We start from the raw sequence: 25,564 nt of genomic DNA on the forward strand, positions 1-25,564 counted from the left end.
ATCCCTGCCATGTCTAAGGGTGCCAAGTTTTGATCTGTACTGATTCAGCAGTATGTTTACAGTCTTTTCACAGGTAATTGGCTACCTAAAGAAAAATACTCATGGCAACACTAGCAGAAAGGAAGGGCAAATTATAAAGAACAAGGAAAGAAAGGAGGGAAAAAAAAGGAAAAGAAAACTAACAGGATCACAGGATTAAGTTCAGCATTATTTAACAAGTGATACATAGAGCAAGTTTACAAAAACAAAAGCCTTTTCAGCAGACTCGGAAGCAAAAACAGGGCTGTGTAACATAATTTAGATCTAGCGTTTTGCTGAAGTGAAATCTTGCACTCCTTAAAAGAGGAAATAGCTTTCTTCCCCCTTAAAAAACACACACACACAACACAAAAATCAGCAAAAGCTTGGCATTTTATAGGTTATTTTTCTAGTCTCTTAAAAAAATAACACAGCATGACCCTCAAAAAGAACATCACCTTTAGCCAGCTTAAAAAACAAATCTGCAGCCTAGAAAACAAAGAAATTGTGCAATAAAATGTAATTGGTGTTAATACAAGGTAGATTTACCTAATTTATTTCTTAGAAGTGTTGGAAAGACAAGTTGTGCAGAGGGCTTTAACTAGTTTTTCTCAGCATAAAACGAACAGGCAAATAAATACTTTTAGAACTTCAATCTTGAATTTTATGTGAATGGCAATGGCTCTAAATTAGTAATGCTCTAAATGCCCTTACCAAAGTCTAACTTGTGTTATAAGTCGTTCAACTCAACATCTACGGACTGGACATATTCCTAATAGTTCGAGTAGGAAATACATCTTTATTCTTTGTCCACATACAATACAAGGCACTAACATTTGTTGAAAGACAACTATGAATTTGCCTATTATCATACTACGGATTTACTGATGAACTAAAAGACTTCAAGCAAAATTATATATTCAATACTAACGATGCAAAATGGCAAAAATGACACCAAAATGCCAAGCACTGAATTAGAGAAAACAAGTTAAACACGGCTAAATGTAAAGATCCCATTCATGCAGTGTTTCTGGTAATACTGGCAAACACCAGCAACTCTTCTGGTTATTTCTCCTTGCAAGACTACGGCTGAAATAAACGCCGGCTAGCAGTCTCACAGCTTATCAATATAGGCTGAAATTTCTAAAAAAGTTGCTGACCAGAATCGAGTCCCAGCCACAAACATCAGCACCGCATTCCTAAGGGGAGGCAAACCCGGCAGAGGATGCCACCCGGTGTGTGGACTTGCCAGCATTCGGGCAGGAGGGTGTGGACCTGACAGGCAAGGTCCGTTCCGCATGGGTAGCGCTCCCAGCCCTCGGCCCGCTCAGCGCTGGCCCTCCACGGTTCTTCCCACCCCTACCTTCGGCTCCCATACAACAGCCCCCCGGCTCCCGCGCCAGCGCTCCGCCACCCCAATGTCTCCACAGAGGAGCAAGGGGGCAGTCGACCCTCGCCTCCCCACAACCCCGCGCGCGAGGCCACCCTGCGCCAGGAAGAAGGACGGCGTTCGCCTCGCGCGAGTCCATACACAGCTATATCCTAATGACCCGCCCCAGAGCATCCAGTCCTTTCTCCACCGGCCCCTACAACGCCCTTCAAATCCTTCACGCCCGGTGACCGCGTCCCGCAGCCTTACCCTGACCCCAACAAGCACACCCCTAGAGATACCACCTCCGACTCCAGCCGACTGGATGACTGATCGGCGGCAGCACGTTCACGACACTTTCGCGATTGCCGTAAAGGGAAACAAGGTTTGAAAGAGCAGCGCCGTAAGCGCGCTCGTCGGGGCCGTGAGCGCGCCCCGGGGCCGGCCGGTCAGATTGGGAGCGCGCCCCAAGGCCCAGCCCTGCTTCCTTCTAGCGGGCGGGCGTAGGAGCTAGCGGCCAGCGCTGGTCGGTCTGGTAAGGTAAGCCGAAGTAGGGGAGAAATCACAGGCCCCAGCGCTTGGAGCCCGCTCCCTCTAGAAGGGTGCGTCAGAGGTTGGGATCTGGTAGCTTGGGGAAGTGGGCGCAGCCTGGAGCCGCCTTACCCGCGTCGCGGGCGCGCGAGACTCGTGCTGGCTCTCATTGCCTCCGGGGGCTACCTTGTGCTAAGCGCCAGAGAGGGGCTGGTTGGGGCGGGAGCTGCGGGGGTTTCCGTGGGCGGGGATGAGTGCAGCTGGGCTCAGCTCCCCGTGCCCTACCTTTCTGTCCTCTTTCTTGGTCTCCTCTACTCTCCTCCTTCCCCAAGCAGTGCCTGGTGCCGAGTTCCGTCTCTCGCGTCTTTTCCTGGTCCCAGGCAAAGCGGAGCGGAGATCCTCAAACGTCCTAGTGCTTCGCGCCTCCGGAGAAAATCAAAGGTCTAATTAATTCCTCTGGTTTGTTGAAGCAGTTACCAAGAATCTTCACCCCCTTCCCACAAAGGCTACGGTTGAGTCCACGTTCCTGTTGTGAGTTCTGGGTTCATGTACCTTGGTGGCTGGAGGGAGTGAGGGGGAGGGGAGAGTTTGAAATTATGATCCCTGGTGACCTTGTGTTTACACAAAGCTCAGTTTTCTACACTCAATTCTATCGCAGCGGGTGGGTCCTACACAGAAAGGAAACTGCCTGTCCTGGGTAACTTCACAACCGTGTTTTATAGTAGAATACATCTGAAAAACACAGAAACACTGTAGAAATAATCTTTCCAGTTCTCCCAAATTTTAATTTATAAATCAGTAACCAAATGCAACTCTGTATTTTGCATTGCATTATCGGATTGTCCTCATTTCTCTTAATGTAACATTTGATGCAGCTTTTTAAAAAACTTAATTTTCTATACTCTTTAGGGTTTAACCATTAGGAGAATATTAGGTTTGTCAGGAGGCCAAGTTAGAGTTTAGAAAAGTAAATATTTTTAAATTATATTTTGCTTTGAGCCTGATGGTTCTGTGGATCTCTAAAAGCAGCTTAGGGCTTTCTGACCGTTCACTTGGAACTTCCAGAATTTACTTAGTTCCTAGCATTCACCACTTAGCAGAGACAGCATGAGGAATTCGTTTTATTACCACGGGTATTTAAATATTTGTTAAAAAAATTGTGATCACAGTTTTGATTCATGGAACTTCAAAGAAAGCAGAGAAGATAGGCTAGAGATGCAATACCTTTTTTTTTTTTTTTTTTTTTTGGATGGAGTCTCGCTCTGTTGCCAGGCTGGAGTGCAGTGGTGCGACCTTGGCTCACTGCAACCTCCACCTCCTGGGTTCAAGCGATTCTCCTGCCTCCTGCCTCAGTAGAGACGGGGTGTCACCGTATTGGCCAGGATGGTCTCAATCTCCTGATCTCATGATCCGCCCGCCTCAGCCTCCCAAAGTGCTGGGATTACAGGCATGAGCCACCGTGCCCAGCCTACAAGAACATTTTTATAAACATTCTTACTGCCCTGTGAAATTTATTCCTGCATACGCTCAATTATTTTGACAGGTTTTTAAAATTATGAATCATTAAAATTCTAATTTTGTTTGGTTGGCAATTACTCAGCAATGCTTTTGGGTTTCAAAGGCGAAAACACATTGACAATTAGTCTTCCTCAACTAGTCCATGCATTTAAATTCCTCAGTTGTCATTCGCAAACTGGGAAACCATTTATTTCAAGCCCTGCTTCTCTATAAATTGTCAGTTTAAACAACTAGGACTCTCAAAGCCTAAGGAGATACGAATCCAAGATAATTCATACATAGAAAAAATTCATACAGAGAAGTTGTTCTCCATACTTGTGGCCTTATAACTACATAATTAATAAATCAACTATCATTATTATATTGTGTGCTTATTCTACTCCACTCCGAGGAACAACTCTTTGAGTACTGTAACTCAGAAGCTAAGTAAGTTGCCTGAAATCACAGAGTTGGGCAGTAGTAAAGGCGGGACTTGCATTTGGAGAAATCTCATCTCACAGCTGTGTTCTTTATATCACATGGACTTGCAATTGCTTTATTTTGTTTAATCTATTATTTTTTTCCTCATGTTGTCTCTCTATAGGAGGAGTCAATGATTTTTCTTTTATCCTCTTTAAGATAGTGAAGGTGTTGGATGTGAGAATGCATATGAAAACTGATATCCCAGAATTAAAACGTTATTTAATTCCAGATGGTACAACATCATTGTAAAAAACTCAAGTGTCAACTCTTTAAAGAAAAATAACCTGTTAACAATGCTATAGTGTAGTATTCTGCCCATGAACAATATGGTATGTTAACTTAAAACTGTACGTGTTTAAAATTGTTTGGATTGAGAGAAAAACTTCCTGTTTTCTTTGTGTGTGGATTTTAGGACTTACAAAAGGTGCAGGTATGAGCAGATCTGAAGACTAACATTTTGTGAATTTGTAAAACAGGTAATTCATTTTTCACATTATAAGAGGAATAAGTACATACTAATCATCTCTGAAAATACGTATCTTATTTAATCCTTGAATAAACCTCTATGAACTGGGTATTGTTTTATACTATTTAACATATAATATTAAAAGCTACCATTTATTATGCACCAGCAATGTGTTAGGTTGTTTGCTTGTGCTATCAGTATAAGCTGTACAAAAACTACTCAGCACAGTCCAGTAGAACTTTTCCACAATCTTGGAAATGTTCTAAATTTTTACTGTCTTGAATGGTAGCCACTAGACATGTGGCTTTTTTTCTTTTTTTTTGAGACGGAGTCTGGCTCTGTCACCACGCTGGAGTGCAGTGGCACGATCTTGGCTCACTGTAACCTCCGCCTCCCGGGTTCAAGTGATTCTCCTGCCTCAGCCTCCCAAGTAGCTGGGACTACAGGCGCCTGCCACCACACCTGGCTATTTTTTTGTATTTTTAGTAGAAACGGGGTTTCACCATGTTGGCCAGGATGATGACATGTGGCTTTTGAGCATATGAAATGTGGCTAGTGTGACTATGGAATTAAAAATTTTATTTAATTTTAATCTATTTGAGATGTTAATTTCAATAGTTACATGTAGCAGTGGTTGCTATATCAGATGGTACAATCTGTGCCGATAACCTTAGCATTATTCCATTTTTCTTTTTTCGAGATGGAGTCTCACTCTGTCGCCCAGGCTGGAGTGCGGTGGCGCAATCTCGGCTCACTGCAACCTCTGCCTCCCAGGGTCGAGCGATTCTCCTACGTCAGCCTCCATTCTCCTACTTCAGCCTCCCGAGTAGCTGGGATTACAGGTGTATGCCACCATGCCTGGGTAATTTTTGTATTTTTAGTAGAGACGGAGTTTCACCATGCTGGCCAGGCTGGTCTCGAACTCCTGACCTCATGATTCGCCCACCTCAGCCTCCTAAAGTGTGGGATTACAGGCATGAGCCACCTCACCCCACCTCACATTATTCCATTTTTCAAAGGAGAAACTGGTTCAGAGAAGTTACAAAGCTTGCTTAAGTTCACACAATTTTATTTAAAAAAACAGTTTTGAGGAGAGGAATACTTTAGGAATGTTAATTTGGTAATGCAAGTGGAATGGGTGAAGGGGAAGGAAAAAGCAGATAGGGCAAGAGAATTGAAAGTCAGAATCACATGGGTACAGTGTGAACTGAGAAGAAGAATGGTTTAAATGACTTGTAGAAATAGAATTGCCCTCACTTGGTGACAGCATGTGAGGACTTTATAAGAGAGAACTTAAGATTCCTCTGAAGTCTTAGAATCATCATAACCTGAAAAAAATGGTAATGTTGTTTACTGAAATAGAAAAATCATAAACAGTTTTGGGAATTAAAAGGATTTTGCTTTGGCTGTTTATTCAACACGTAATTGAATGATTACTATGGGTAAGGTCCTCTGCTCTGCTTAGGTAGATAAGTGGAAAGATTTCATTCCCTTAAGACACCGTCCTGAATTTTCATACTGTAGAAGATAATGAGCTCTGAAAGATGTGAAAATCAAATGTTCTCAGAGAAAGGGGTGCTTATTTCTATCTACAAAGGGCTTAGGTAAAGTTGTCTGTGGAAGATAGCGTTTGAACTTTTGAAGAAAAGGAAGGATTTAGACATGTAAAACAACAAAGGGGGAAGAGGTTTTGCTAGTAGCAATGAGGTGGACAAAATATTTGAAAATCCCTTTTACCAATATACCTAAATGCTGAATAAATTACATTAGCTCATTAAATTCATGACAGGTCTTCTACGAAAGACAGGGAAATCTCCACGGCTAAAAAGTTTAAAAAAAAAAAAAAAACCCGAAACTAGAGTAGTATACTAGCAGTCTGTCTCCTTTGGGGGCATTTGGCTGATGGCAGAAGTAAAGCACAATCAGGGACAGGTGACAGGCTGCTCTCTACCCAAAGCAGAGAAATAGAATTCGTACCCCTGTAACCTCCCAGGCACATAGCTCCAATGGGTGCCATTCCATGGTAGTTGGTGTAAATGGTACCTGTGTTTCAGTGGGTGATGTTTTCATAGAATAAGTATTTCCACTTGAAGTTGTACAACTCATGGTATTGGAGAAGCACTTTTCCCCCAAATTCAGCCAGGACCCACAAAAGTCTATACACTCAGTCATAGGTGCGCCAGAAAAATATCTCCCTCCTGGCAAAGGGAGATCACAAAGAAATTTGTTCATTTTCATCACAGCTCCAAGTGGGGGAATAAAGATACCACCTGAAAACTTGAAACTGGAGGGTCTGCCATCACTCATAGTCACAAAGTTCAAATTTACATATCTACACGGTCTGAAAAACCAGAAGCCAAGAAATTAACATAAAGTTGGCTCGGGTTGGTAATGTGCCATACTCTCTGGAAAAAACAAATACAGATCCTCTCTGTAATGACTCACCCTTAGTTAAGCCTTTTAGGATACTTCCAGATTTTAAGATTGTCCAATATAGGTTCAGAGTCAAAAACTGTAAAACATATGCAAGGGACAGCTAAACTGACTAGACGCCTAAGGACTTATGGGAATGATCAGAAACAGAAATGAACATTTAAAGAGATGAAAAATGAAAAATTTAAAGATCTTAGAAATGACTCAAAATTATGTAAATTAAGAACTCTTGTCCTGGAAACCTATACTGGGGAAAGCACCAATAGGATTTTGGCAAGGACTTGTGATGATTAACTGAATAGATGAAGAAAAAAGATATTGATGGGATGTTAAGGACTGACAAGGAAAAAGGAAGAGAAGAGAGAAGATTATGAAATGCAAATGTATATATTTAGCAACAAATCAGATGGCCAGAGTAAATGACAAATACGAATCAAAAATGGCTGAGATTTCATTCTTTGGAAAGTCAGTCTCAGATGAGGAAGCTGTAAGTATTCACAAAGTTCATGGAAAACACTAAATTTCCTTAGGTCATCCAAAAATATGAGAAGATACCCCTTTAAACATGAAATTATTCTCACATGCATAGGAGTATTCTAATTTAAAAGTATTCCTATATTTTAAAAAATTAAATTAAAAAAATTAAAAGCATGAAGTTGTTCCAAGGTTTCTTAATTCACATTGTTGACTCATTATTACTTAATAATGTCCTTAGTCTGGAATTCAAGGAAGAAAGTAGTGATGTGTGGTATGGGGGTATTTAGGCCCTCTGTCTCTGCCCCCACTCCCGCCGCCCCAATGTAAGAGCTGGAAATATAATAGTGAACACAACAGTGTTTCCTGCTCTCACAGAACTTAAAGTTTAGTGAGGAAGCGAAAACCAAACAAGCAAGTTAAATGTAATGAGTGCTCTGGTTGGGGAAGTAAAGGGTGCTGTTAAAAACAAAGCAGGGACACTCAACTGAAGCTGGAAAGATTGAGCCTTGAAAAACATATAAAAGTTAACTGGGTAGGTAGTGTTGTAGTCACCATGAAGGTCTGAAGGTATGCTAGAGAGCAGGACACATTTGAAGATCTGCAAGAACTATGCTATGGCAGTGTGGCATAGTTGATTGGGCATTAGAATCAAATTGCTTGAGTTCGAATCCTATCTCCACCACATCCAGCTCTATGACCTTGGGCAATTGTCTTAACCTCTGTAATTCTGTTGAGGAAAGTACATTATTTCATGTATTTAAGGTGTTTAGTAAACACTGGTAAGGCATAGTAAATGCTAGGTGTTTGCTTTTGTAATAATGATGAGATAATGATAGAGCAAAGAATTGAGAACCAAGCATGGCCAGAGGTGAATATAGAAAGATTAAGACAGGCCAGGCACGGTGGCTCAGCCTATAATCCTAGCACTTTGGGAGACCAACGCAGGTGGATCACTTGAGGTCAGGAATTCGAGACCAGCCTGGCCAATGTGGTGAAACCCCATCTCTATTAAAAATACAAAAATTAGCTGGACATAGTGGCAGACGCCTGTAATCCCAGCTACACAGGAGGCTGAGGCAGGAGAATCTCTTGAACCTGGCAGGCTGAGGTTGCAGTGAGCCGAGATTGCGCCATTGCACTTCAGCCTGGGTGTCACAGTGACACTCTGGCTCATAAAAAAAAAAAGTAAAGACAGACGATGCAAGGACCTTATGGACCATGTTAAGGAGGAAAGACTAAGGGTATAGGGGAAACCATTGTAGGAGAATAAGGTGATCAGATTGGTATTTTGAAATTAGGATTACTTTGGTTTTAGAATGGAGTCTACATTGGTTTGGTCAAGACTGGAGGAGGACTGAGTAATAGAAAAACTAGGCTGGACTGAGTGGCTCATACCTATAATTCCAGCAATTTGGGAGGCTGAAGTAGGAGAATTTCTTGAGCCCAGGAGTTTGATACCAGCCTGGGCAGCATAATGAGACCTCATCTCTACAAATAATAAAGTTAGCTGGGCGTAGTAGTGCATACTTGTGGTCTCAGCTACTCGGGAGGCTGAGGTGGGAGGATCACTTGAGCCAGGGAGGTCAAGGCTGCTGTTAGCTGTGATTGCACCACTGCACTCCAGCCTGGGCAACAGAGTGAGGCCTTGTCTCAAAAAAAAAAAAAAAGAGGAAGAAAAACCAAAGTGTTCTTCCTGTTCTCTCACTCAATAGTCAACACAATACTTCTGTGATCATCAAGAAGTATGGAGATTTCTCTCCACCAGCCGACACCAATTGGGTGCCCCCTAATTCAAATCTGATGGTATCTACCTAGAGATAGCATCAGATTGCACGGGTTGAGGGCTCAGTCCCACTAGACTACCTCCCAACTTCTGACACCAATCACAAGCCTGGCTTGTCTTACCCATGTTTCTAACTGACTGGCTGTAAACCAAGGTTCCCACTACCCCCTCCTTGTGTTTGATTAATTTGCCAGAGTGGTTCACAGAACTCAGAGAAACGCTTATATTTACCAGACGCGTAAGGCAAGGGATACGGAAAGGGGCACGGAGCTTCTGCACCCTCTCTGGGTATGCCATCCTTCAGGAATCTCCACATACTTGGCTATCTAGAAGTTCTCTCAACCCAGTCCTTTTGGGTTTTTATGGGTTACACAGGCATGATCAACTTAACTGTCATCCTCTCTCTCTCCCTTCCTGGAATTGGGGATGGAGGACTAAATATCCAACCCTATAATTATGCCTTGGTATTTCCTGTGACCAGCTCCCATCCTAAAACTATCTATGAACTGCAAGCCTTATTAGTATATAGAAGACACTCCTATTACCCTGGAGATTCCAAGCGTTTTTAAGAGCTTTTTGCCAGGAAATGGGATGAAGACCAAATACATATATATTTCACAATATCACAGGTACCCCTTAGGAAGTTACAATAATCGGACAAAAGATGATGGTGGTTTGGGTAAAGTATTGACGGTGAAGATGGAGAAAAAGGGTAGATTTGAAATAAATTTAGGAGGTAGTATAAACAGTGCTTGGTACTTTCCGTGGAAAGATGGGACAAGAAAGCAGGTTTCTAGCTATGTCAAGTGGGTGAATCTTGGTTCCACTCACCAAGAAAGGGAAGGAGAGTGAGTGTTGGGGTATGGCATGAGGGATGATTTCAGAGGTGAAACAGCTTGGGGTGGTAAATACAAGGCTGTGGGCGTGGATGACTAAAGTAGGATAAGGAAACCCTTGTGAATTTTCTAATATGTTTTTTCTGTTTCAGAAAACCTGTTTGAAATGTGGTGGTTTCAGCAAGGCCTAAGTTTCCTTCCTTCAGCTCTTGTAATTTGGACATCTGCTGCTTTCATATTTTCATACATTACTGCAGTAACACTCCACCATATAGACCCGGCTTTACCTTATATCAGGTAAGTGAAATGTATTCTTTAGATAGGAGACTCTAGGTCTCATTCTTATTTTAACATTGAAGCCGACATTTAATGTCAACCTTTTAAAAATCAGATTTTACACTGGCATTGCAACAATAAAGGGAATATATAAAGGAACTTAAATTTGGCTTTTCCTTTGTGATAGAGAAATGTAGAGACAGCTCAATAAGATTCAGTTTGTGAACTGGTTATTGAACTGTGACTCCTTAGTGCCTTGTTTTCTAAGTAAGTATTTGAAGTTGTTTCAGAATATAGAATTGGAATTATTCTCCCCTTAAAGTAAAAAAAAAAAAAAAGCTACAAACAATAATAATAATATGAAAAGATAATGGAAACAACAAACATTTCTTGATGTACTTACTGCATATGAAGTAATTTTCTTTTTCTTTTTTTTTTTTTTGGAGATGGAATCTCTCTCTGTTGCCCAGGCTGGAGTGCAGTGGTGCAATCTCAGCTCACTGCAACCTCCGCCTCCTGGGTTCAAGCGATTCTTCTGCCTCAGACTCCTAAGTAGCTGGAATTATAGGCGTGTACCATTACACCCAGCTAATTTTTTTATTTTTTGTATTTTTTGTAGAGATGGGGTTTCACGATATTGGTCAGGCTGGTCTTGAACTCCTGACTTCATGATCCACCCGCCTCAGCCTCCCAAAGTGCTGAGATTAACAGGTGTGAGCCACCATGCCCAAAACTTTGTGTTTTTTTTTTTTTTCTCTCTTTTTTTGACATGGAGTCTCACTCTGTCGCCCAGGTTGGAGTACAGTGGCACAGTCTCGGTTCACTACAGCCTCCGCCTCCCAGGTTCAAGTGATTCTCCTGCCTCAGTGTCTTGAGTCACTGGGATTACAGGCACACGCCACCACGCCCGACTAATTTTTGTATTTTTAGTGGAGTCGGGGTTTCACAATGTTGGTCAGGCTAGTCTTGAACTTCTGACCTCATGATCCGCCCGCGATGGCCTCCCAAAGTGCTGGGATTGCAGGCATGAGCCACTGCGCCCAGCCTCATAGAAAGTAATTTTCTAAGCATTCTTCATGTCCTAAATAGTTGAATCCTTACAACAACTGGATAAGGTAGGAACTATGATCCTCATTTGAGAGAGAAGGAAATGAGGTCCAGAGAGGTCAAGTTATTTGCTCATGAGCATACAACTCAGTTAGTGTTGGAACCAAGAATTAAACCTGGACAGTTTGACTCTAGAAGCTAGGCTCTTACTCTTTATGCTGCCTATTTTTGATATATTAAGTATCAAAATTGATCGGTAACATTTTTGAAATCTCACAACTAATGAAGAAGGGCTAGTCAGTTGCATATGCTCTTTTTTTACACTTGATCTTAGCCAAAAGGCCAAGAAGCTATAATAACCCTCTTTTTTTAAAATTGCAATGGCAGTAATTATTACAACAAATTTTAAATAATACCAGAGTGATTATAAAAATGAAAAGCAAAAATCCCTTCCTGACACCCTCCAATTTCTATACCCTAGAGACAGTTCATAGTTTGGTAGATTTCCTTCCAGAGTTTGGTTTGTTTTATCTTATTGTCATGTATGTACAAAACTCTCTTTTTTTCCTTCTCCTTTCTCACTTTTTTGGGTTTTTAAATTTGTTTCGTTTGTAAAAAGTGATAGGATGTTGATACAGAAATTGCTTACTTATTCTTTCTTCCTTTTGGCTGTTACAAACAGTGCTATAATGAAGGTTTTATTACATATAACTTTACATACTGATATTGATGTGAGGTAGATTTCTAGAAGTGAGATTGCTAGATAGGTAATAGGGCATCTACGTTTTTCATTTGACATTTCTAGACATGCTTTTAAAAGTGTTGCATCTATTTATGCATTCACAAAAAGGATATGAGGAAATCATAATCGTATGCATGGTTTCTGAGCTATTGAGGCTTAAATTTCTCTGTAAAAGTTAAATAAATTACATAGGGCAGGGAGATGAAGAAAGCATAATTATTACAACATTGTTATTATTAAATATGGTTAAGCAACTACTAGTGTTTTAATCTAGCTGATTTCACATGGAATGTGGTTAGGTCCGCCCCTGAAAGTATTCAACCTCTATATGATGCTTTTGAAACATTGGTCTCTTCATAGAGATGCCAGATTTTGTTGCTATTATTAAGTAATATGTTTTGTTTTGTTGTTGTGGTGGTTATTTCATTTATTTGTTTACCTTCAGAAACATAACCTTTCCAGCACAGAAAATAGTAATCTTTTAAAGAATGATAAATTGGAAGGTTAAATTTATCTTTTAAAAATGTCAAGAAAAGATCTGGACATTACTATTTACATGTTGTTTCTGCAGTGGTATGGCATGGCACAAAAGATATAAACAAATTGGATGCAGTTTGGGAAGATTTACAAAACCCGAAAATGTTTTAGAATTTAAGCTTCCATTTCGAGGAATAATTTGATAAATAATTACCACTCTGCTAGTGGAATATGTAGCCTAAGGAGCCACACCATTCTTTAGTAACTCCAGAGGGTATATATTTAACATTTGTGAGGGTCTTTCACAGTATTTTTTTTCTCCATCTGAGAACTTGTCTGCTTTCATTTTGAAGAACTTTTAATACAGCCAGCCCTCCGTATCCATAGTTCCACTTCTATACATCCAATCAATCACAGATTAAAAATATTCTGCAGAAATTCCATCAAGTTCCAAAACTTGAGTTTGCCAAGTGCCAAGTACTTTGTTGAATCCACAGGAATGAAGTGCTGTGTATTAGATGTTATAAGTAATCTAGAGATGATTTAAAGCATATGGGAAGATGTGCATAGGTTATATGCAAATACTACACCATTTTATGTAAGAGACTTGAGCATCCCCAGGTTTTGTTATCTGATGGGGGTCCTGGAACCAGTCCCCCACAGATACCAAAGGACTACTGTAACATAAAATGCTACTTAGTTCTTTTTCAGAGTTTCACTTCCTTGATGGTACTGCATGTGATTTTCTTTAAAAAGCACCCTAGGCACATCCTTTTCTGTTCTGCCCCTTCTGCTTTTTCATTTTTCTGCTGTTGAACTTAGTATTACCCTGAGGTCTTTCTCCAACATTCAGACATACATATTTAAACTCTAGTACTTATTTTTATTTCTTGTAGGCTCATTTCCTTCATCTGCAAAATGATTAAACTAGCTAGTCTGCAAAATTCTTTTCAGTTCATAGATCCTATCCAAAGGGTTTAGCTGTTAGCCTGGGCAACAGAGCGAGACTCTGTCTCAAAAAAAAAAAAAAAAAAAGTTTAGCTGTTAACAGCCCCAGTGGACATAACCAAATGTAAATTTCACTTCAAAGGCAATTTTGCTATAAGTGTGCTTCAGGAGTTCTCTTAGTTGGTTCAAGTAGTGGATGCCCAAGGGAGTGACTAGCCACTGGGGTAAGAGAAGAAATACTACAACATCTATGTATATTTTTAATCTAAAAACATTTAAACTTTGCCAATATTTAACATATAGAATAATGATAACACATATTTTGATGTTAGATGGTCAGACATTTTTTGGTGATGCTGTGACCACTGAGATGAAGTGCTATGATAATGAGGTTATGGGCATGGCTGTTTTCATTTGTAGGCCAGTGTATGTCATTCTGTCCTGAGCCAAAGGAAGAAACACTCTTAGCCAACCATCCTGGTTGGCTAAATCTTAAAATGCCTTTGTTAACTTACATGTACCATTTGAAGTATATCTATGAAAATTATGGATTTCTTTTTTCTAAGAATAATACATGTATATTGTGGAAAATTTGAAAAGTAGAAGGAACTTCTACTTTTTTATTCCCTCCTCCTGAAGATGGTCAAAGTACCAAAATCTTTTGTATGTAGAAGATCCGTTTTATTATTTTATAATTGTTTCTTTACAAATACATTATTTTTTGTTTCTCTATTTTCACTGCAGATTTTTATTTTTTTTAAGAGAAAGACTCACGGAATTGTAAAGTTAGAAGGAGCAATCCTTACAATTCATGTTTAATATATTCCATTTCCTAACACCCTTAATCTAAATGTTTACTAAATGTTATGGCTTCTTACCAGCTATAACTTTCTATTTCTTTTTTATCCCCATTGCATTGTCTTAGTTGAAACCCTGATTATCTCTTTCCTGTAGTGTGTCAATTCAAGGCCAAAGACATTGGCTTTTTAATCTTTGTAGTAGTTTTAAGAAGGGGGAAAAACTAATATTTAATGGGTATCTCCCATGAGCCTGTTACTGTGCTAGATACTTAACATGCATTACCATTACATTTCATCCTTATAGTGATATGATGAAGCTGGGAGGGAATGAATAGCCCCATTTTGCAAATGAAGGGAACAGTTTTAGGGAGATAAAAGGATGAACCTAAGGTCCTGCAGTAAGTAAATGGTAGGGTTTTAATCTGCCTGGGTGTGTTGCATACTGCCCTGAAAGACAGGCATGTAAGTGGATACATTGCAATTCTGTGTGGTAAGTGAGTTTATGGAAGTTCAGAAAACATGCTGTGTGAGTCACTGTCTGCTAGAGGAGTCATCCAAGGTTATAGAGGGGAAGAGACTCAAAACTGGTCTTGAATGTAAGCTCTGCGAGGGCAGGGGCTTTGTCTGTTTTACTTGTCACTGTGTTCCCGTTTCTGAAATGGTGTCTGGCACATGGTAAGTACTTGATAATACTTTTAAAAATTGATCAGTAGGTTAATAGGTGTTAATTGAATACAGGCATAGTCAACAAAAGGTGCAAAAAGGCAGAGTTGTGAAAAGCCTGTGGTGTTTAAGGAATATTTTGGTGGGACAGATAAATGCATCTGCCTGAATGATGGTCGGTCAATAACATAGTCTTAACATACCAAGGATAGCTTTTTAAAGATCAGTATATATTGATTTCTACTATGTGGAAGAAAAATAATCTTAAAATGATGTGAGTAGAAAGTGAAGTAGGCAGATATTTGTGAACTCAAATTGTCATGTTCTCTGTATAAAATGATATGAGTTGAACTCATGGACTTATAAAAGATAAGAGGTTTGAAGTAACTCCTGGTATTCTTATCCCTTAGAAGAAATATATGTGTCTTATCTAGTGTGAGAAATGCACATATCTTCCTTTTCTTCTTTCAGTGACACTGGTACACTGGCTCCAGAAAAATGCTTATTTGGGGCAATGCTAAATATCGCGGCAGTTTTATGTAAGTATTGAAAGTGATTTTTAACAATAATTCTTAGTAGCCAAATTGCTACTGTATTTTCTTGTTTCAACACTGGAGTGTTACTTGTTTTACTTTCTAGTTGTATTTGAGAGTGTGTTATCACTAAATAATTGATCATAATTATGCTCCTTTTAAAAGATAAACACTTTTCTAGAAATGCTGACTTATGGGAATAAACCTTTAAAAAATATGTATAGGATTATTCTACTATTCATTCAAATGGAAGTTGTTAAGTATAACCATATATTCCTTGAGGACTGTAGTGGACTTCTTAAGCAACCAGTAAGGAACAAAGAGTTGTGGATGCAGCTGACCACAACTAATCCTAACTAAATTCCTTTGGGATAAGCAGTTTAGGTGTTTGAGAATAAAGATGGAACCATGTTTTGATTTTTGAGCAATATTCTAATGCTAAAGGGATAGAGTTGCTACTGAAGTATTTCATAGCCCTATTTAATTTGAACCAAATTTTTATTAATGGTTTACTCACATGATATTTTTCTATCAAGTGTGATTGTTTTAAATATTTGCATTCTTCTGTATGATGTTTATTATTTGCTTGGGTCAAAAATGGAAATCAGGAAGATAATTCAACTTAAAGAAGTTCATCTCATGACCAAACTCTTTAGAAACATGTCTTTACCAGCATATCTCTGTAATGCTTTCTACACTGTTGAATTCTCTGGCAATATTTCTGCAGTAGAAAATTTGATTTAGCTAGTTCTTGACTGATAAATATGGTAAGGTGGGCTTTTCCCCCTGTGTAATTGGCTGCAATATCTTATTGAGCCAAGTTGTAATTTGAAATAAAATGATATGAGAGTGACACAAATAAGCTTTTGGGTTTTTTGCCTATGTCCATTTTATCTATATTCTAGAACTAGTTACTTCTGATTCTGATGTTCATCATAAAAATATTTTGTGTTTTATATAACTCTTTGTAAATATGAGACCCATGGAAGGCAGATGATTTGCTTAGTCACTGGAGACATCAGTAGTTCTGTAATACAACCTTAAGGCTCTCCAACATCCACAGCATGAGCCAGGCACACAGGTATGTACCTACAGTCCCAGCTGTCTGGGAGGCTGAGTCCAGTGGATCACTTGAGGTCAGGAGTTGGAGTCCAGCCTCTGCAACATAGAGAGACCCCCATCTCTTAAAAGCAAAAACAAAACTACAGCTATTTTGTTTTTTGTTTTCTTCTTTTTATTCTCTCTGGTTAATTTTAAAAGGAAAATCTGTGATTCTGGATAGCAGTGACCTTTGTGAACTCTTCATTGGCAACTTTGTTTCTTGGTTATTTATTACTTTGTTGTTTTTTGGATTATCTTTTCCCAGGCGTTGCTACCATTTATGTTCGTTATAAGCAAGTTCATGCTCTGAGTCCTGAAGAGAACGTTATCATCAAATTAAACAAGGCTGGCCTTGTACTTGGAATACTGAGTTGTTTAGGACTTGCTGTTGTGGCAAACTTCCAGGTTTGTGTTTTAGCCCAGCATAGGTATTTTCCTTAAGTACATAAATATAATACATATTAAAAGGGAAACCTGAAGCATTCAGTTACATGCTGTTATTTCTTTACCTTAACAAAGTAGAAATCACTTCCTTTAAATTATTTGACCCTGTTAGAAATAGCTACTTGCACAACTAGAAAAATTCATATTTAAAAGTCTGAACAAATGCAAATTATTTTAACTTTTTTTTAGGACCCACAGAACTATAGAGTCTACATTACTACTTAGTTGGAGATTACTTCAACTCACTACTGAAACAAAATTGATATAAATTATAAGTGACACAATTACAGATTTTAAAAGTTTTGTTTTTAGCATGCCTAACAATTTATAATCATGTACCTATTTTATCTACTTGTTTGGATGTTTTCATTGATTGCCTGCATTCCTAGGTGTCCTGCCTTGTATATGAGGAAATGAAAGGAAGAGCTGTAGGTCTTCTAGCTTTTTCTCAGGAAAAAATAATGTCAAATACTTAATGTGAAAGTAGTGATCAACCTTCATCAAATATTTTTCAGTTCTCCACAGAGAGAGCAGTAGGAAAGAAACACTGGGCTCAACTCTGAATACAAGTAAAAGTGGGAATTTATAGCTGTGGAGCAGGGTGCAGTGGTTAGTGGATGGAAAGTTACTAAGCTGAAAACGTAAGGGTTAAGAAGGAATTCTGGTTAAACTGCCTTGGTTTGTTTTGTGTTGCCATAAAGAATACTTCAGGCTGGGTAATTTATAAGAAAAAATGTATTTGGCTCATGATTCTGCAGGTTGTACAAGAAGCATGATGCCAGCATCTGGTTATGATGAGAACTTCAGGAAGCTTACACATGATGGAAAGCAAAGCAGGAGCTGGTGTGTGCAGAGCTTTACATGGGAAGGGAGGAAACAAGGGGGTGGTTGTGGCAGTCTCTTTTTAACAACCAGCTCTCACAGGAATGAATAGAGTGGGAACTCATTCACCACCCGCAGCTCCCCACATCAGTCTATTCATGAGGGATCCATCCCTGTGACCCAGACACCTGCCATTAGGCCCCATTTCCAACATTGAGGATCAAATTGCAACTTCAGATTTGGAGGGGTCAAATGTCAAAACCATAGTACTGACCTAATAGGATTCTTGGTGAAGGCAGACCAGGGTGATTAGACATCACTTGAGGCATGGTAGAGGTGATAATTATATTTATGGTGATCAGATATTGAGAATGGGAGGATTATGGTTAAATTGAACAAGATTCTTGCTAAAATTGGACAATGCAGAGATGAACATGGCAACCCAGAAGTTAGGACCTAGTTGACAAGAGAGTTCAGGGTAAGCTGAGCTGGGTTTGGTGAAGGAGAGAATTTTTGTCACCTGACAGTAACTCATGTAATTCCATTGACATTCATGTTTGCTAGATATAGGGGTGCAGCAGGTGTGCACAGGTCAGAAAAAATGGACCCTGGAGAAAATGTAGTTTTGCTAAACATTATTTCCCAACAGCCACTTTATACTATGAAAGCTTACCAACAATTTGGGTGTACAACTAGCTAGCTGTCTGTGCCACAAATAGAGTTCTGCCTTCCCTAATCAGTTTCTGTAGCTCATTGTTAAAAAATGTTTTGGGGAATTTCAGTGTGAGGATGGTGATTCTCTGTCTCTTGGTCAATTTAACAATGTTTCTCATCACTTTTATGGTAAAAATGGATCTCCGATATTTGTTTACACAGCCCAGCAAATGCTAATAGCAGTTCTTGATAGCACCCACACAAGCTGCCTTTCCACCTTTATCTCATTTACTTAAGGTAGCCTATATACTTTCTTTATTATTTTGCTTTTAGCTTTTATTCTAATTTACCTTCACCCCAAGAGTACCTGTGGCCGTGTAATTTTGAATTAAATTACTTTTTCTCTTTTGTTAACATCTCTTCATGCAACTTTAGATGCCCTCTTCATCCTTCACTGATGGCTTTATTGCTGGGCCCTGTTTATAACCAGATCCTGTAGCATTACACAGATATCAAATGACTCTCTCTTTCTTTTTTTCTTTTTTACTCACTGCTATCCTAATGAGGATCTCCTTCCTTTCCAGAGTAAACGTTTACTACTTAAAGTGGCGAGTGCACTTCTTCCTCCTCCACTTCCCCCTTTTCTTTTGTGGAGATAAATTCTGGGTGATTTATACAGAAAAAATTTTACAAAACCAGGTCTATAAATGGTTTACCCTTGCAGATATTGGCTTGGAAGAGAGGCTAGCACTGTGTTTTAAATGGAGTTGGGACTTACTGGTTTTACTTCTTGAATATTTTTTGAAGACATTCACTTCTTTCCATTTCTGTCTTTACTTCCCTCTTTACTGTCTTCTCAGCTAGTTTAGATTTAATCATCTCTCATCTGAGCTACTACCATAGCCGCCTCAATGGTTCCTGTGCATTCACTCTTACATTCCTTGAATCATTTCTTCATATTGCAGTAAAAGTGATCTTTTGGAAATGTATATACATCTCACTTTGCTTCCCTGTGTCCTTGCTTAAAGTTCTACAGGTTTAAAAATTATGTAAAAAGAGATACAATCAAGAGAGAAAGAAATAATTTGCTAAACCACCAAACTGCCTAACTAACTCAAAGATCTTGTATGATCTGGCTGATGTCTACCTTTCAAGCCTAATTTTGCATTATTCCCCTTCTTAATGTCTCCATTGTATATAACACTTTTTGTGCTCCTTAAATAGGACAAGCTTATTTAATTCCCTTTCACATACTGTTTCCTCTGTTTGGTATGCCATAACGCCCTTTATATCCATGGTTGTAAATTTATTATTTTTATTTTTTAGTTGATGTATTTCTTTATTAATTATAAGCACAATGGTTTTGAAACGTTCACCATTGTATTTCCAGCACCTAGCGTAGTACTTAGGACAAACATGCTTTCATTAATTATTTAGTAACTTATTGAGAGAGGTTAAAGGGACTATGCAGGATTAGAAAAAATTCTGTTATTGCTATGGTTGCCTGCATTTAAAGAGATGCCTAATAATTGCTATAAAATGGTATTTGAAAAATCTAACTTAAAAAATAAAAATTGAATTTCTTTTAAAACAAATTTGTGTATGTTGTTCAGTAAAATAACTACATGGCAAGTGTCTTCACTACCTACTTAGAGGAATTTTTTTCTTCATACGAAATTTATCAAAGGAGAGTAGTAAAAGTTTAGTAAGCAGAAATCTATATTAATTTTCTATGGCTGCCATAATAAAATATCAAACTGGGTGACTGAATAGAAATTTATTCTGTCAAAGTTTGGAAGGCCAGAAGTCTAAAATCAGGGTGTTGGTAGGGTTGATTCTCTATTGGAGGCTCAGAGGGAGAATCTGTTCCTGGCTTCTGGTGATTACCAGTAGTCCTTGGTGTTCCTTGGCTTATGGCAGCGTAACTATATAAAACCAATCAAGCTAGAGCCAAGGGAGAATGTTTCAGTTTCTTGAGTCTTTAAATTTTATTTACAGTTAAATTGAATTTAAATGGAAACTCCCAATTCCCAGCACTGCAGTCCATCCTAATCTTTTCTTACTGCACTGTGCTTTTCCTATGACACTTATCACCATCAGGCACACTGGAATTTCCTTATTTCTGAAGTTTATTGTTTGTGTATCTTTACTAAACTCAGAGCTGGATTTTTGCCTGTTCTCTAATGGATCTGAAGATTTAGAATAGTGCCTAGCACCTAATAGGCACCGAGTAAACATATTATTAAGTGAAGAAAATAATAAATGAATAGTTCCTATTATATTTCCAGTGGAGAGGTATGAAATAGTTTGGTATTACTATAATCCTCAGGTTTATGCCGAGTATTATGAGAGAAAATTACCTCAGTAATTTGTTTGTAGAATTGGCTGAGCTTCTCTACTCAGTGAATGTCCTATTAAAATCTCTGACTTGTGCTTTTAAATGTTGTGTTGCCAATGTGTTCTGAGTTTCTTTTATTGACGTATTTCTTCTCTGTCTCTCAGAAAACAGCCCTTTTTGCTGCACATGTAAGTGGAGCTGTGCTTACCTTTGGTATGGGCTCATTATATATGTTTGTTCAGACCATCCTTTCCTACCAAATGCAGCCCAAAATCCATGGCAAACAAGTCTTCTGGATCAGACTATTGTTGGTTATCTGGTGTGGAGTAAGTGCATTTAGCAGTATCCTTCACTGTACAATGTGACTACACTTGGAAAGGAATTGAATGACAAAATTTAAGTGAACACTATTGGTGCAGTGTAAGAAGCCTTTTTTTCTTTCTTTCTTTCTTTTTTTTTTTTTTTGTAGGAGAGATTCTTAGATTCACAACCCTAAACTAAAGAGTTTGAAATATGAAATTCAGATTGTACATAGCACCTCAGTAATTGAGCTAGGAACAAAAATGTTGAGCCTGATCATACTTACTTTAAAGAAATGAGGGATGAGTAAATGCCGTCTCTGAGAACCATTATTTAGTTAAAGATTATGATAAAACTGCTAATTTTCTGAACAAAGAGGTGGGATTTGACTGTGAAAACCATTTTGTTGTGACCCTCTGAGCAGCACATTTTGTTTTACAGTACCACTGCTGTGTAACATTAAGTCTTTAAGAAAATGGGTTCAGACCTTAGCAATAAATGTGTGAGTAATCCTTTTAGACTGTAAAGTGATTTTTGTTCTCTGAGGTCTTCTCTGAGATTCTTCCTTGACTTATGTTTTTATAGTGCTGACTTGCTCATCAATTTTGCGCAGTGGCAATTTTGGGACTGATTTAGAACAGAAACTCCATTGGAACCCCGAGGACAAAGTAAGAACTTAGAGTCTGTAAAACTTCGTTTTATATTAAAGATGGTTATTTTGGTTGATCTTGATGTGTTTTTCATTTTATCAGTAATAATGAAAGTCTTCTAGTGGAATAATCAGTTCTGTATTAAAATTATTTTCTGGATATGGTAGGGTTTATGTAGAACCTTCTATATTCTCCTGTTACCTGTGATCTGTAGATATTGTCAAAATATGAAGAGCACTGTGATGGCAAAAGAATTTTCTGAGAAATTGACTCCCCTAAATGTGGGTATAGTATATAATATAGCCAACCACGATCATTTATGTTTTCAATACTTGTTTTCTGAATTGAAAAGACATCTCCCACTTTTTGTTATCTGGAAATTGATTATGGACTCTGCATTTGGGTTTCAGTATTGTCGATATCTGAATGTAGGTAGCATCTTGGACCCTGAGAATAAAGGAAGAGGAACATATACTAAAGAATAAATTGAATTCCTCTGTTTTCACAAACCACTTGGTGGTGGTTTATTTAAGAATTATCCCCAAATTGGACATGTTTGTGATAATGAATGAAATAATTTACTAGATTTTTCCAATTGTAACCCATATATTATTTAATATCATAAACACACCACTTACTAAGTTTATTCTGAGCATTGTTAAACTTTTCTTAGTCACATATTATGAATCTTATGGCTTTGGGTAAGGCAGTAGTAATTTCTCGATTGTAGAGTAAAAATGTTCCTGTTCTGTCTTAGCTATTTAAGTGGAAATTTTATTCGCTCCCAATGAAACAAATAGAATGTCATTTAGGAGGACTTCCTAGAGCTGGCTCTTTAATTCTAGAGATATATGCCTGGTAAGTCAAGGGTTGATTTTCAGAAGCTCCATTGTTTTATAAGAATTGTGTGTTTTTTATTTGAAACATAGTATATAGATCGTTTAAACGAAATTTCGCAAAACTGTTCTTTTTTTCCCTCTCACTCAGGGTTATGTGCTTCACATGATCACTACCGCAGCAGAATGGTCTATGTCATTTTCCTTCTTTGGTTTTTTCCTGACTTACATTCGTGATTTTCAGGTAAGAAAACACAGTATTAGCTTCGTTCAGTGAGACTTCCTTCTCTTATCTTAGTCCAGGAAGGTGGACTAAGAGAACTTTCCATAGGCAACTCTCAGCCTTTTTGAAAATTAACTGTTTGTGATTTGGTATCATAAACAAGTGATGTAACTTTTCAGGTAAATTGTTTCTGTGTTTAGAGAAGTAGTGTATTGCTAGCAAGATTTAGCCTTGAAAATGGGGCTATGAAATAAATTTCAGAAATTCTTAAATAGAAATTTTTATTGATTCTGTGTACTTTTACATAGGTCATTCTTAACATTTTACTGATTCTTAGTAGAAACCAAAGAAAAACAAGGAACTTTATGAATAGAGAAGCTTGATTTTTCCAGATTTTAATTGGTACAAAGAGGATACCTTTGATAGTAAAACAGTTATCTCATTCTTATTACCATTAGAATTGATTTACATTCGTAATCACAAGGTAACCTATAGAATATATTGAAGGAGTGATCTCTCTTTAAGGAGGAAACTTCTATATATAATTTTCTTTTCTGTTCCAGAAAATTTCTTTACGGGTGGAAGCCAATTTACATGGATTAACCCTCTATGACACTGCACCTTGCCCTATTAACGGTGAACGAACACGGCTACTTTCCAGAGATATTTGATGAAAGGATAAAATATTTCTGTAATGATTATGATTCTCAGGGATTGGGGAAAGGTTCACAGAAGTTGCTTATTCTGCTCTGAAATTTTCAACCAGTTAATCAAGGCTGACAGTAACATTGATGAATACTGATAATCAGGAAACATGAAAGAAGCCATTCGATAGATTATTTTAAAGGATATCATCAAGAAGACTTAAAAACACCTATGCCTATACTTTTCTATCCTAGAAAATAAAGTCGAAAGACTATGATATCATAGTTTTTTATACCTTAAGAGAAACAACCTGACGTGCACCAATCAGTCTGCACATCTAGCCCTTCACATTTTATAAATTATTATAGATCATGTTTTGTTAGGAGCACTTTTATGAGAGACATTTTCCATGACTGAATAATCAGCTTTGGTCAGTAAATCCTTTAGAACTGGGTTTTGAAATGGGAGTTTTATCATATTAAATCATTTCTTATAGTCTTAAATTTTTTGTTATTGTTCTGGAATCTACCTGTAAAGGAAAGTAGACCTGGATTCGTGTGAGCTCTTTCATGGCTTAAGTTTTGCCCAAGAGATTTTGTAGGTGATGATTTTTTTTTTCTTTTTTTTTTTCTGGTCACAATGCCAGATACTAAGCTGATTGGTCTGTCATACACATGCTTGCAGTAGTTTCATGCAGTTTAGTCTCTGGTGTGAGACTGTAATCACCAATGAAGGAGAAAGGTACCTATAGGTAAATTTAGTCATATTTTATATAAAACAAGGGTTAGTATTCATATAACATTGAGAAGTTTGGGAATAACAGCAGATATGATTACTATCAAACAAAAGTCATAACTGTAGTCAAGAGCTTCTTAGATTTTTGTTTATAGCAAGTTATAATTACATATAAAAGTAGTCTTGAACAGGTAAATATTGAGCCTTTTTAATGGGATGTAACCTTTGTAGAGCCCAAATTCTAAAGAACAAAATTGGCAATCCAATTAAACTACATGCAAAATAATTGTGATACATGCATCTACAAAAACAATGTTCTCATTTTTTCTGGTGATGCAGATGATTGGATTGTTTCTCCTTGGATCTCTGTATGTACAGGTAAAGAATAGTTTACAGATCCCTGATGAAAAAGAAAAAAAATGCTCATTTGGAAAGTGCCCAGTGATGAACTGGTTTGCAAAATAATCTTTGAAGACGATTAACCGGGTTTTTTATCTTTTTAGAAGAGGTGGTTCCCTGGCCAGAAGAAAAGATGGTGAGAAAATATTTAAACTGTCAGGTGGAGCAATTCAAGGAATAATGCTTATGTGATGGAGACCTCAATTATAAATTAGTTGTTAGATACAAGAATCAGTAGATAATATTTCTGAAGTCTTCTGGACTGATAAGACAGAAAGGGAATAAAACACTATACCTATATTAAACAGCAGTAAACCTGGGAGACATTTCCATAAGCATTGATTGACTAAATACTGATATTGCTAGAAATAATTTGGATACAAACCATGAAAAAGTATCATGCCTTTGAAAAGCACGGTGTAACACACCTGCAAAATGTAATTTAGTCCTGATTCCTGTATCAGGGAAGCTATTATTTAAGTTATGAAGCATCATAGTATGGGGAGAAGGAAATTGACAGAGTCAACGTTTATAAAATTATAAAATTTGTATGGGGAAGGTGGCTCAGGGAAAAACATGGACTTTGTCCATTCCTAGAACACGAGGCTTAGTGATACATACCAACATATTAAATAAATTGTTTTAAGACAAAAAAAAAACTTTGATAATATTTGAATCCCATTAGTTAACTTTTACCCTTAGAAATAACATAGGCTAAAAATGTTAATACAGTTGGCTTGCATTATTCATGGCTTAGCTTTCTGCATTTTGAGTTATTTGCAGTCAATCATGGTTTGAAAATAATATAATTTCAGAAATAATTCATAAATTCAAATTATAGGCTCTTCAGAGTAGTGTGATGAAATCTTGTTGCCTTGCTGCCCAGGATGTAAATCATCTCTTTTTTCTGCATGTCTATGCTGTAGACACTACCCATTCATTAGTCACTTTGTAGCCATCTCAGTTATCAGATGGACTGTTGCAGTATCTCAGTGCTTGTGTTCAAGTAGCCCATATTTTATTTAATGCCCCAAAGCA

The 25,564-nt window shown here is 37.9% G+C and overlaps 2 protein-coding genes across 15 annotated transcripts in view; one reads left to right on the forward strand and one right to left on the reverse strand.

Moving 5' to 3' along the window:
• Nucleotides 1-2,567, reverse strand: part of CEPT1 (choline/ethanolamine phosphotransferase 1) — a 46,053-nt gene extending 43,486 nt beyond the window's left edge. For 2 of the 9 annotated variants that reach the window (XM_033200266.1, XM_033200274.1), the window contains exon 1: nucleotides 1,658-1,749. The gene's annotated coding sequence lies outside the window, so the exon portion shown is untranslated. Of the gene's footprint in view, nucleotides 1-1,381; nucleotides 1,830-2,050 lie in introns of those variants that run through there. The other 7 variants (XR_004434420.1, XM_033200268.1, XM_033200272.1 and 4 more) reach the window with 7 other exon arrangements.
• DRAM2 (DNA damage regulated autophagy modulator 2) lies at nucleotides 1,749-24,413 on the forward strand. Of its 6 annotated transcripts, none has more exons than XM_033200280.1 (10): nucleotides 1,749-1,927; nucleotides 2,299-2,449; nucleotides 4,311-4,374; nucleotides 10,046-10,190; nucleotides 15,318-15,385; nucleotides 16,746-16,885; nucleotides 20,903-21,080; nucleotides 21,624-21,706; nucleotides 22,676-22,768; nucleotides 23,311-24,413. In XM_033200280.1, exons 4-10 carry the CDS (start codon nucleotides 10,060-10,062, stop codon nucleotides 23,416-23,418), a joined length of 801 nt encoding a protein of 266 aa, XP_033056171.1. In that variant the 5' UTR covers nucleotides 1,749-1,927; nucleotides 2,299-2,449; nucleotides 4,311-4,374; nucleotides 10,046-10,059; the 3' UTR covers nucleotides 23,419-24,413. The 6 variants fall into 6 exon arrangements, 4 of the variants coding, with proteins under 4 accessions (XP_033056171.1, XP_033056170.1, XP_033056172.1 ...); XR_004434421.1 differs by having other exon boundaries at nucleotides 1,754-1,927; nucleotides 2,254-2,449; nucleotides 20,903-21,064; XR_004434422.1 differs by having other exon boundaries at nucleotides 1,754-1,927; nucleotides 20,903-21,064.
• Nucleotides 24,414-25,564: the final 1,151 nt, after the last annotated feature.

Source organism: Trachypithecus francoisi, unplaced genomic scaffold (assembly GCF_009764315.1).
Source record: "Trachypithecus francoisi isolate TF-2019V2 unplaced genomic scaffold, Tfra_2.0 Lachesis_group5, whole genome shotgun sequence".
In the NCBI taxonomy this organism is placed as follows: domain Eukaryota; kingdom Metazoa; phylum Chordata; class Mammalia; order Primates; family Cercopithecidae; genus Trachypithecus; species Trachypithecus francoisi.

Coding starts and splice junctions, on each gene's coding strand:
- DRAM2 (XM_033200278.1), top strand. Junction 16,886..20,902: donor CTGTTGTGGCAAACTTCCAG/GTTTGTGTTTTA, acceptor TCTGTCTCTCAG/AAAACAGCCCTTTTTGCTGC. Junction 21,081..21,623: donor TGGAGTAAGTGCATTTAGCA/GTATCCTTCACT, acceptor ATGTTTTTATAG/TGCTGACTTGCTCATCAATT.